This window comes from Rattus norvegicus, chromosome X, assembly GCF_036323735.1.
Source record: "Rattus norvegicus strain BN/NHsdMcwi chromosome X, GRCr8, whole genome shotgun sequence".
Classification (NCBI taxonomy): Eukaryota; Metazoa; Chordata; class Mammalia; order Rodentia; family Muridae; genus Rattus; species Rattus norvegicus.
The window spans coordinates 6,778,415-6,791,790 of record NC_086039.1 but is presented as its reverse complement, the minus strand read 5'-3'; the positions used below and the strand labels follow the sequence as shown (position 1 = coordinate 6,791,790).

The following is a 13,376-nucleotide window of genomic DNA, read 5'->3' as shown; positions in this document are numbered from 1 at the left end:
CAGGGTCTCTGGAGATCCATCTACTTCTCCTTCCCAGTTCTTGAGTTACAAGCCTTCGTAGCCATATTTATGTTTGATGTGGGTCCTGGGGATCCAGGTTCATAGCACGCAGTTTACCTACACATTCATCTCTCTAGCCCACTTCAGAATGAGTTCTATATGATTTTTATTTTGAAATTTTCTTAATCAGTATTCCTAAAATAAATGACTACTATGCTTATAATAAAAGAAAATTATTTATAAGGTAGCAAGAAAGATGAGAAACAGGTCCATGCCCACAGAGTCTCTCTGCCTCTCTAAGTTGCACTTAAGCATTCTCAACATACCTTGCTGTGACACCATGAACCTGCCCTGTCATGTTTTCCTACATACTTCCTCTTCAGGTGCACATGGGGTATCTTGAACTCTTATGAAACAGTGTTGCAAGGACAACTTGAAGCTGATGAAGGAGATCAGAGCCTAGAACTCTTCAGTGGAATCCTGCAGTTTCTTTCTCTGCGAGCTTAAAGTACATCCATATCCTGATCACTGCTTTCTGAAAAATCAGCACTTCACTATATTCTCAGTTCTCTGGATCCCACTTCTTAGGTGGGAAGCCCTGAGTTCAAATGAAACATCTCCATATTTCTATTACTTCCTTTCACATTGTGTCAGTCAACAAAGTAAACACGGAGCTGAATCCAGGAGTATCCTTTCTGTCCTCTTTTGTCAGAAGTAATCTCTCTTCTGGTTCTTTAGTCCCTGAGATAACCCCAGGCCACCCTACTTACAGTTTTCTGTAAGATCCCCCTGAAACACAGGTTTTATCTCTCAGCTTAACAGCTTCCCTATTGTCTGCAAAAGACTAGTCTTAATTAGGGATCCTTCAATTTTGCAACCTTCACAAAAAGTTTATGAAAGGCTTGCTAGAGAGGACTGGAGATGTAGCTCAATGGTAGAACACTTGGCTAGCATTTGAAAGTCCCTGCCTGAGGTTTCATTTCATCACCAGGAAGAACAAAACAGAAACCAAACATGCTTAATACTAAACGCCCGTGTAAACTCCATTAAACATCTAAAAACCTTAGAAAACATTTTAATAGATCTAGAAAGAGAGCTCACTGATTAAGAGCACTCTTCCAGAGGACCCAGGTTGGATTCTCAGAACCCAAATGGTGGCTCACACTGCCTTTAGCTCTAGTCCCAAGGCTAGATTTGACACAATCTTTTGGTTTCCTCAAGATTAGCCATGCATTTCATGCACAGACACACATGCAGGCAAAACACCCATGCACATGAAACACAATTAAATAAAGTAAAATAAAATGAAATGAAGTGTAACATTTTCTGTGAGACACACACACACACACACACACACACACACACACACACACACACAAATGGAGTTTTATTCAGCCATACAGAATGACAAAAGTATGTCATATTTTAGGAAAATGGATGGAATTGAAGATCATTATATCAGATGAAATGAGGTAGACTCAGAAAAACAAAAATCACATTTTTCTCACATGAGGAATATAAATTTTTTTAAATATATGAAATGAAAATAAACAGGGACTAGTTAAGGAAAGAAAGGGTATTGGGAAAAGGGGAACAGGAAAAAATAAGATAAATACCATTAAGGCACATAATATATATGCATAAAATTGTCATAGAGAAGTCCATCATTTTGCACAATCGCAGAGTACCAAAAAAAAAAAAGAAAAGAAAAGAAAAAATAGAAGATAGAAATTTAACATTTTTGATTGTGTTTTTCCATTTGTTATTTTTAAGTGATTTAATGGAATAATCACAGGAATCTTTATCTAATAGAAAGTTTGCCTATGCCTTTTGCTTGGTCACAGAATCTTGCAGGCATAAGGTTAGGTTTTGGTGGAGGGAGGAGAAACAGTAAAGTTCAAAGGTCTTCACTGCTGAAAAGAAAAACTGGGAATCACTAGATTACAGGCTAAGTTCCGGATTACTTAGCCCAGCATTCAAGAGCCTGTGCCTCCTAAGTCCCTCCAGGCTTCTCTGTCCATAGCAACCTACACCTAGGGTCTCAGCCACCAGAACCTTTCACGTCTTCCCATGCTGCTGCCTTTGCTTAAGATGCTTCTGCTTTAATCCTTCCCCTTCCAAAAACTTTCAGTTCATCGTGTACGTCCTTGTTCAGAAGAAATCCTGTCCCCAGAAAAGCCCTCTCTGGAACCGGTGTCTCCTGTCTGTGGGACCCTGTACTCAAGTATGCATCAGACTAAAGCTCACAATTATTTGTAATTTTGTCCTTTTTTGTCTGACCACCTAGAAGGTAAGAACAGAATTGTGGTGGCTGTTCCCATTTGGTCCCTGCTTAATCTTAAAACAAGGTTCTTAGGCTTGCTGAATGCTCCATGACTGTGTTCATAGGCCACCTTTCTTTCTTTCTTTCTTTCTTTCTTTCTTTCTTTCTTTCTTTCTTTCTTTCTTTCTCTCTCTCTCTCTTTCTTTCTTTCCTTTCTTTCTTTTTCTTTGTAAGAGCAACGTGCATTGCAGTGAATTAAACTCTATTTTTTCCTCAGATCAGTATCACACAACAGAGAACAAGCTCTGAAATGTTGGAGCAAATTGACCTTGTTTGTATTTCGGGTCTGCCTTGGGCAAAGCCCTTAATCCACCATGTTTGCTTACTGTCTGAATAATGAGTGCAGACTGTCAACACTTGGAATAGTTTAAAATGTCTGCCACATAGTAGCTTTCTATATATTTCATTCCTCCCATTATGAGAAATGAATGGGAAAACTCACCAGTCCTAGGCAACTACAGTCATAGAAAAGAATGTTCAGTTAGTTTCAAAAGGAACGTTTGAATTTAGCATTTAGGGTGGCAATTTGGTTTCTACCCTTGCCCTCCTATATCAACCCATTTCGACTATTACATGCCTTTCTCTCAACTCCCACCCACAAACTAGACATCCTCACACTAAGAGAAGCTCAATTTGTCTTTCGAAGTTTTTTTTGGTGGCGATTCTGACCTTATTTCTTCTTTAAAGAACTTCTTACAAATGGATGTCCCGATGCAGGCATTGCATTTATCAAGACCGAGGAATGTCTTTCCCAGAGTGTAGCTGCTTCTGACTCGGGGTACCAGAGAAGGAGGGAGAGAAGCTGGCAAGGAGAAAGAACAGCTCAGGGTTGAGACCCACAGCAGCATCCAGGCTGGCCAGCGTTGACGGAAGGCGGTAGCTGCAGCCCCTGGTCGTCCAAGCTCCATCCTGTGCTCTGCTCTGCACCCTTGGTAGTCAGTGGTGCACTAAGAGCTGCACAGAGGTTAGGCCTGACCGGAAAGGAAGCTGCCAAAAGCAGCTGGCTTCAGGTTGCTGCCCTGTTCAAGCCTCTGAGGTTTCTGTCGGAGGATGCTGAAGAGCTAGCAGCTAATGAGGCTGGGCAGGAGGTAAGGAAGTCCATGGAGGATGCTGATAACACATTTCCAAAGTCACTCTTCCTCTGCTTGGGGCGGCTGCCTCAGTCTGGGGAGGGGCACACTGGCAAATTCGGGAAGGACAATGGTTATGGCTTCCCTGTGTAGTCCTTTCGACAAACACAGGATATCCCAGCTGGGCAGGAAAGGTTCATGCAGCAGGATGTGTGTTGAACCTAGGTTCCACCTGGGAGTTTAAAAGAAACCTGAAGGCCTCCACCCTCCACTGTTTTCATTCTGGAACATCTGTCTCTGTGGAACACACACACATACATACATGCTTGCATACATACATACATACATACATACATACATACATACATACATATACACACACACACACTCAACACTTGCACACCTTCAACAGCATACCATCTCATCATGTACCATATGCAAATATCTCTCATCAAATATATGCACTCTACACATGTATATATCACCTCACAAAATGAACCACACAACATACGTACACATAAACACCCAAATACACATACTACACATCCTTATCCCACAGCTCCCACAACACAACATGCACAACACCCCACATCTCACACATATCTCATATCACACACATATATATATACATAACATATATATACACAAATAACAGAATTATACAGTGCACACACCCGAACGCATGCACACTCTACCATACACACACATATACACAGAGTCTAACACACACACATCTACAGCACATACACTTCACAACATAAACCCTATAACACACACACTAACAATCACATACACATATACACAGTCAAACACTGACACACAAGACATACTATACACATCACACCAGAAACACACAAACCTCACACCATAAACACATGCACCTCACAACACACACATAACACTTCAAAATACAAATTCCATAATATACACATAAATACACAGAGTTTAACACACACACACTACACTCCTATTACAACCCTCCACAAGACACGTACATGAAGATATAAACATGCATACCATCCACATCATGCATGAATACCATCCCACATCACACAAACCTCTCACAGCACTTATACTTCATAACATAAACCCCATAACACACATACATACATACATGCATACATACATACATACAATCTATCACACATACCTACATATATATACAGAACCTAACACACACATACAGTATACGCCTATCCTTAACCTCCATACACACACACACACACACACACACATTTCATACCATATATACATTTACCCCACAACAGAATATAACACACACACACACACAGACTCGAACACACACACACACAGATGCTAACACACACACACACACACACACACAAACAAACACAAACACAGACTCCTCTAATACATACACATATACGACCACTACCGCCACACCCCAAATCCCCTTCTCTGTTGTGGATAATCTGTTCTGCACTTAACCAGCCATACTCCCTGATTTTCACCAAATTCCATCATATAATAAATAAGTAGAGGTTAGTTTGCTAGCCATTAAGCAACACATTTAACACTGCTTAAGGGATAGAAAAACCCAAGATTAGTCCATTTTTTGCTGATCTGAGAATAAGAGAAGGGAGAGAAGCTGGTGGCCTCTGTAGCTTGATGAAGGTAGTGGCAGAAAGAACCCTGCTGTACACAGCTGTGCCCAACCCTCTTTGGAGGCCTGAAAGCCCCTCTTTTCTTTACCACCTTGCCTCATTTTTTAGCAGCTGCCTGACTTGGGAGGATTTAAGTATTCAGGATTGGCTTCCTCTGGATACTAAGATGAGTTTCACAGCATGGAGTAAATGGAAATAGTCGGGGAGGACCAAATCAGTTTTTCCAACTTTGCACAAGGGGTGGGAGTACCTTGTTAGGCTACTGTGCACAGGAGGACAGGGCTGGGGGAGAGGAAAAGGAAGACGAGAGGCTATGGGAATGGTGCCAGGGGCATGATGAGTTTGGTTAAACAGTAATAAGCAGAGTGGGCAGGAATGAGAGTAATTAAGAGTAATAAGGGCAGCTCTCTGGGGATTAAACTTGTACTTATTACTTTCTTTGTGTTTTTGGTGATGGAGTTGATTTTACTGTTGATTTATAAAATGCATTCGTTTATATGTATGTGTGTGCGTGTGCATGTGTGTATGTGCGTGTGCGTGTGCGTGTGTGTGTGTGTGTGTGTGTGTGTGTGTGTATACAAGGAGTGTATGCAGAGGTCAGAGTACTGTTTTGGGAGTTGGCCATCTTTTTCTATTTTGTTTCTGCCATGCTCTCTATTCTAAACTAGCTGGCCTCTGAGGTTTAGGAAATTCCCATGGCTCTGTCTCCCACTTTCTGGACAAGTACTTAGATCACAAACAAGTGCCACTGTGTCAGCTTTCACATGAGATCCAGAGATCTGTACCCAGGCTTTCTTGTGTGCCAAGTGCTGTTCTTATCCACTGCTGAGTCATCTCCCTGTTCCCACTATTAATTTTTGAGACTTCAAAAACATATTCTAGATCTTATGTCCTTGGTGACTATGTGTTTGGACCTAGAATGTCCTCCACAGACAGATATGTTAAAGGATTGTTTTCCATCTGTGCTGCTGTTGGAAAGTTATAGAAACTTTTAGAGATGGGGCCTAGTAGGAGATCCCTCTAGGTCTGTCCTTTGATGGAGACAGTAGGCCCATGGGTCTCTTCATCTGTCTTTCTTTGCTTCCAAGTATAATTTATTCTTATACTGAGCTCTCTCCAGTGTGATGTACAGCCTCACCACAGGTCCCCAGCTGAGCCTTTTAATCATGTACTGAACCCACACACAAATAGTGCAAGATAGAAGTAAACCTTTCTTTTTTTTTTTTTTTAGTTTCTTTTTTTTAATTTATTTAATACGTAATAATAATTCTTTGGTTTCCGAGTAAACATCCCCCTCCCCCCTCCCCTTCCTTATGGGTGTTCCCCTCCCAACCATCCCCCCATTGCCGCCCTCCCCCCAACAGTCTAGTTCACTGGGGGTTCAGTCTTAGCAGGACCAAGGGCTTCCCCTTCCACTGGTGCTCTTACTAGGATATTCATTGCTACCTATGAGGTCAGAGTCCAGGGTCAGTCCATGCATAGTCTTTAGGTAGTGGCTTAGTCCCTGGAAGCTCTGGTTGCTTGGCATTGTTGTACATATGGGGTCTCGAGCCCCTTCAAGCTCTTCCAGTTCTTTCTCTGATTCCTTCAACGGGGGTCCTATTCTCAGTTTAGTGGTTTGCTGCTGGCATTCGCCTCTGTATTTGCTGTATTCTGGCTGTGTCTCTCAGGAGCGATCTACATCCGGCTCCTGTCGGTCTGCACTTCTTTGCTTCATCCATCTTGTCTAATTGGGTGGCTGTATATGTATGGGCCACATGTGGGGCAGGCTCTGAATGGGAGTTCCTTCAGTCTCTGTTTTAATCTTTGCCTCTCTCTTCCCTGCCAAGGGTATTCTTGTTCCCCTTTTAGAGAAGGAGTGAAGCATTCACATTTTGATCATCCGTCTTGAGTTTCATTTGTTCTAGGCATCTAGGGTAATTCAAGCATTTGGGCTAATAGCCACTTATCAGTGAGTGCATACCATGTATGTCTTTCTGTGATTGGGTTAGCTCACTCAGGATGATATTTTCCAGTTCCAACCATTTGCCTACGAATTTCATAAAGCCGTTGTTTTTGATAGCTGAGTAATATTCCATTGTGTAGATGTACCACATTTTCTGTATCCATTCCTCTGTTGAAGGGCATCTGGGTTCTTTCCAGCTTCTGGCTATTATAAATAAGGCTGCGATGAACATAGTGGAGCACGTGCCTTTTTTATATGTTGGGGCATCTTTTGGGTATATGCCCAAGAGAGGTATAGCTGGATCCTCAGGCAGTTCAATGTCCAATTTTCTGAGGAACCTCCAGACTGATTTCCAGAATGGTTTTACCAGTCTGCAATCCCACCAACAATGGAGGAGTGTTCCTCTTTCTCCGCATCCTCGCCAGCATCTGCTGTCACCTGAGTTTTTGATCTTAGCCATTCTCACTGGTGTGAGGTGAAATCTCAGGGTTGTTTTGATTTGCATTTCCCTTATGACTAAAGATGCTGAACATTTCTTTAGGTGTTTCTCAGCCATTCGGCATTCCTCAGCTGTGAATTCTTTGTTTAGCTCTGAACCCCATTTTTAATAGGGTTATTTGTCTCCCTGCGGTCTAACTTCTTGAGATCTTTGTATATTTTGGATATAAGGCCTCTATCTGTTGTAGGATTGGTAAAGATCTTTTCCCAATCTGTTGGTTGCCGATTTGTCCTAACCACAGTGTCCTTTGCCTTACAGAAGCTTTGCAGTTTTATGAGATCCCATTTGTCGATTCTTGATCTTAGAGCATAAGCCATTGGTGTTTTGTTTAGGAAATTTTTTCCAGTGCCCATGTGTTCCAGATGCTTCCCTAGTTTTTCTTCTATAAGTTTGAGTGTATCAGGTTTGATGTGGAGGTCCTTGATCCACTTGGACTTAAGCTTTGTACAGGGTGATAAGCATGGATCAATCTGCATTCTTCTACATGTTGACCTCCAGTTGAACCAGCACCATTTGCTGAAAATGCTATCTTTTTTCCATTGGATGGTTTTGGCTCCTTTGTCAAAAATCAAGTGACCATAGGTGTGTGGGTTCATTTCTGGGTCTTCAATTCTATTCTATTGGTCTATCTGTCTGTCTCTGTACCAATACCATGCAGTTTTTATTGCTCTGTAATACTGCTTGAGTTCAGGGATAGTGATTCCCCCTGAAGTCCTTTTATTGTTGAGGATAGTTTTAGGTATCCTGGGTTTTTGTTATTCCAGATGAATTTGCAAATTGTTCTGTCTAACTCTTTGAAGAATTGGATTGGTATTTTGATGGGGATTGCATTGAATCTGTAGATCGCTTTTGGTAAAATGTCCATTTTTACTATATTAATCCTGCCAATCCATGAGCATGGGAGATCTTTCCATCTTCTGAGGTCTTCAATTTCTTTCTTCAGTGTCTTGAAGTTCTTATTGTACAGATCTTTTACTTGCTTGGTTAAAGTCACACCGAGGTACTTTATATTATTTGGGTCTATTATCAAGGGTTTTGTTTCCCTAATTTCTTTCTCGGCTTGTTTCTCTTTTGTGTAGAGGAAGGCTACTGATTTATTTGAGTTAATTTTATACCCAGCCACTTTGCTGAAGTTGTTTATCAGCTTTAGTAGTTCTCTGGTGGAACTTTTGGGATCACTTAAATAAACTATCATATCATCTGCAAATAGTGATATTTTGACTTCTTCTTTTCCGATCTGTATCCCCTTGATCTCCTTTTGTTGTCTGATTGCTCTGGCTAGAACTTCAAGAACTATATTGAATAAGTAGGGAGAGAGTGGGCAGCCTTGTCTAGTCCCTGATTTTAGTGGGATTGCTTCAAGTTTCTCTCCATTTAGTTTAATGTTAGCAACTGGTTTGCTGTATATGGCTTTTACTATGTTTAGGTATGGGCCTTGAATTCCTATTCTTTCCAGGACTTTTATCATGAAGGGGTGTTGAATTTTGTCAAATGCTTTCTCAGCGTCTAATGAAATGATCATGTGGTTCTGTGCTTTCAGTTTGTTTATATAATGTTGTTTATAATGTTTATATAAACGTTGATGGTTTTCCGTATATTAAACCATCCCTGCATGCCTGGGATGAAGCCTACTTGATCATGGTGGATGATTGTTTTGATGTGCTCTTGGATTCGGTTTGCCAGAATTTTATTGAGTATTTTTGCGTTGATATTCATAAGGGAAATTGGTCTGAAGTTCTCTTTCTTTGTTGGGTCTTTGTGTGGTTTAGGTATAAGAGTAATTGTGGCTTCATAGAAGGAATTCGGGAGTGATCCATCTGTTTCAATGTTGTGGAATAGTTTGGATAATATTGGTATGAGGTCTTCTATGAAGGTTTGATAGAATTCTGCACTAAACCCGTCTGGACCAGGGCTCTTTTTGGTTGGGAGACCTTTAATGACTGCTTCTATTTCCTTAGGAGTTATGGGGTTGTTTAACTGGTTTATCTGTTCCTGATTTAACTTCAGTACCTGATATTTGTCTAGGAAATTGTCCATTTCCTGTAGATTTTCAAGTTTTGTTGAATATAGGCTTTTATAGTAAGATCTGATGATTTTTTGAATTTCCAATGAATCTGTAGTTATGTCTCCCTTTTCATTTCTGATTTTGTTAATTTGAACACACTCTCTGGGTCCTCTCGTTAGTCTGGATAAGGGTTTATCTATCTTGTTGATTTTCTCAAAGAACCAACTTTGGGTTCTGTTGATTCTTTCTACGGTCCTTTTTGTTTCTACTTGGTTGATTTCAGCTCTGAGTTTGATTATTTCCTGCCTTCTACTCCTCCTGGGTGTATTTGCTTCTTTTTGTTCTAGAGCTTTTAGGTGTGCTGTCAAGCTGCTGACATATATGCTCTTTCCTGTTTCTTTCTGCAGGCACTCAGCGCTATGAGTTTTCCTCTTAGCACAGCTTTCATTGTGTCCCATAAGTTTGGGTATGTTGTACCTTCATTTTCATTAAATTCTAAAAAGTTTTTAATTTCTTTCTTTATTTCTTCCTTGACCAGGTTATCATTGAGTAGAGCATTGTTCAATTTCCACGTATATGTGGGCATTCTTCCCTTATTGTTATTGAAGACCAGCTTTAGGCCATGGTGGTCTGATAGCATGCATGGGATTATTTCTATCTTTCTGTACCTGTTGAGGCCCGTTTTTTGACCAACTATATGGTCAATTTTGGAGAAAGTACCATGAGGAGCTGAGAAGAAGGTATATCCTTTTGCTTTAGGATAGAATGTTCTATAAATATCTGTTAAGTCCATTTGGCTCATGACTTCTCTTAGTCTGTCTACGTCTCTGTTTAATTTCTGTTTCCATGATCTGTCCATTGATGAGAGTGGGGTGTTGAAATCTCCCACTATTATTGTGTGAGGTGCAGTGTGTGTTTTGAGCTTTAGTAAGGTTTCTTTTACGTATGTAGGTGCCCTTGAATTTGGGGCATAGATATTTAGGATTGAGAGTTCATATTGGTTGATTTTTCCTTAGATGAATATGAAGTGTCCTTCCTTATCTTTTTTGATGACTTTTAATTGAAAATTGATTTTATTTGATATTAGAATGGCTACTCCAGCTTGCTTCTTCTGACCATTTGCTTGGAAAGTTGTTTTCCAGCCTTTCACCCTGGGGTAGTGTCTGTCTTTGTCTCTTAGGTGTGTTTCCTGTAGGCAGCAGAATGCAGGGTCCTCGTTGCGTATCCAGTTTGTTAATCTATGTCTTTTTATTGGGGAGTTGAGGCCATTGTTGTTGAGAGATATTAAGGAATAGTGATTATTGCTTCCTGTTATATTCATATTTGGATGTGAGGTTATGTTTGTGTGCTTTTCTTCTCTTTGTTTTGTTGCCAAGACGATTAGTTTCTTGCTTCTTCTAGGGTATAGCTTGCCTCCTTATGTTGGGCTTTACCCTTTATTATCCTTTGTAGTGCTGGATTTGTAGAAAGATATTGTGTAAATTTGGTTTTGTCATGGAATATCTTGGTTTCTCCATCTATGTTAATTGAGAGTTTTGCAGGATACAGTAACCTGGGCTGGCACTTGTGTTCTCTTAGGGTCTGTATGACATCTGTCCAGGATCTTCTGGCCTTCATAGTTTCTGGCGAGAAGTCTGGTGTGATTCTGATAGGTCTGCCTTTATATGTTACTTGACCTTTTTCCCTTACTGCTTTTAATATTCTTTCTTTATTTTGTGCGTTTGGTGTTTTGACTATTACGTGACGGGAGGTGTTTCTTTTCTGGTCCAATCTATTTGGAGTTCTGTAGGCTTCTTCTTCTTTTTTTTTTTTTTTATTAACTTGAGTATTTCTTATATACATTTCGAGTGTTATTCCCTTTCCCGGTTTCCGGGCAAACATCCCCCTCCCCCCTCCCCTTCCTTATGGGTGTTCCCCTCCCAACCCTCCCCCCATTACCGCCCTCCCCCCATAGACTAGTTCACTGGGGGTTCAGTCTTAGCAGGACCCAGGGCTTCCCCTTCCACTGGGGCTCTTACTAGGATATTCATTGCTACCTATGGGGTCAGAGTCCAGGGTCAGTCCATGTATAGTCTTTAGGTAGTGGCTTAGTCTCTGGAAGCTCTGGTTCCTTGGAATTGTTGTACTTTTGGGGTCTCGAGCCCCTTCAAGCTCTTCCAGTTCTTTCTCTGATTCCTTCAATAAGGGACCTATTCTCAGTTCAGTGGTTTGCTGCTGGCATTCGCCTCTGTATTTGCTGTATTCTGGCTGTGTCTCTCAGGAGCGATCTACATCCGGCTCCTGTCGGTCTGCACTTCTTTGCTTCATCCATCTTGTCTAATTGGGTGGCTGTATATGTATGGGCCACATGTGGGGCAGGCTCTGAATGGGTGTTCCTTCAGTCTCTGTTTTAATCTTTGCCTCTCCCTTCCCTGCCACGGGTATTCTTTTTCCTCATTTAAAGAAGGAGTGAAGCATTCACATTTTGATCATCCATCTTGAGTTTCGTTTGTTCTAGGCATCTAGGGTAATTCAAGCATTTGGGCTAATAGCCACTTATCAATGAGTGCATACCATGTATGTCTTTCTGTGATTGGGTTAGCTCACTCAGGATGATATTTTCCAGTTCCAACCATTTGCCTACGAATTTCATAAACTCGTTGTTTTTGATAGCTGAGTAATATTCCATTGTGTAGATGTACCACATTTTCTGTATCCATTCCTCTGTTGAAGGGCATCTGGGTTCTTTCCATTTTCTGGCTATTATAAATAAGGCTGCGATGAACATAGTGGAGCACGTGTCTCTTTTATATGTTGAGGCATCTTTTGGGTATATGCCCAAGAGAGGTATAGCTGGATCCTCAGGCAGTTCAATGTCCAATTTTCTGAGGATCCTCCAGACTGATTTCCAGAATGGTTTTACCAGTCTGCAACCCCACCAACAATGGAGGAGTGTTCCTCTTTCTCCACATCCTCGCCAGCATCTGCTGTCACCTGAGTTTTTGATCTTAGCCAATCGCACTGGTGTGAGGTGAAATCTCAGGGTTGTTTTGATTTGCATTTCCCTTATGACTAAAGATGTTGAACATTTCTTTAGGTGTTTCTCAGCCATTCGGCATTCCTCAGCTGTGAATTCTTTGTTTAGCTCTGAACCCCATTTTTTAATAGGGTTATTTGTTTCCCTGCGGTCTAACTTCTTGAGTTCTTTGTATATTTTGGATATAAGGCCTCTATCTGTTGTAGGATTGGTAAAGATCTTTTCCCAATCTGTTGGTTGCCGTTTTGTCCTAACCACAGTGTCCTTTGCCTTACAGAAGCTTTGCAGTTTTATGAGATCCCATTTGTCGATTCTTGATCTTAGAGCATAAGCCATTGGTGTTTTGTTCAGGAAATTTTTTCCAGTGCCCATGTGTTCCAGATGCTTCCCTAGTTTTTCTTCTATTAGTTTGAGTGTGTCTGGTTTGATGTGGAGGTCCTTGATCCACTTGGACTTAACCTTTGTACAGGGTGATAAGCATGGATCGATCTGCATTCTTCTACATGTTGCCCTCCAGTTGAACCAGCACCATTTGCTGAAAATGCTATCTTTTTTCCATTGGATGGTTTTGGCTCCTTTGTCTAAAATCAAGTGACCATAGGTGTGTGGGTTCATTTCTGGGTCTTCAATTCTATTCCATTGGTCTATCTGTCTGTCTCTGTACCAATACCATGCAGTTTTTATCACTATTGCTCTGTAATACTGCTTGAGTTCAGGGATAGTGATTCCCCCTGAAGTCCTTTTATTGTTGAGGATAGCTTTAGCTATCCTGGTTTTTTTGTTATTCCAGATGAATTTGCAAATTGTTCTGTCTAACTCTTTGAAGAATTGGATTGGTATTTTGATGGGGATTGCATTGAATCTGTAGATCGCTTTTGGTAAAATGGCCATTT

The 13,376-nt window shown here is 40.9% G+C and overlaps 1 protein-coding gene across 2 annotated transcripts in view; it reads right to left on the bottom strand.

Annotated features, from left to right (window-relative positions):
* Dipk2b (divergent protein kinase domain 2B) overlaps positions 1-3,404 on the bottom strand; it is a 69,459-nt gene extending 66,055 nt beyond the window's left edge. The window contains exon 1 of one of the 2 annotated variants that reach the window (XM_039100232.2): positions 2,993-3,404. In XM_039100232.2, the coding sequence (XP_038956160.1) occupies positions 2,993-3,231 (239 nt within the window). In that variant the 5' untranslated portion in view covers positions 3,232-3,404. The remainder of the gene's footprint in view (positions 1-2,992) is intronic. The other variant, XM_039100233.2, reaches the window with a different exon arrangement.
* Between the last annotated feature and the right edge of the window lie 9,972 nt (positions 3,405-13,376).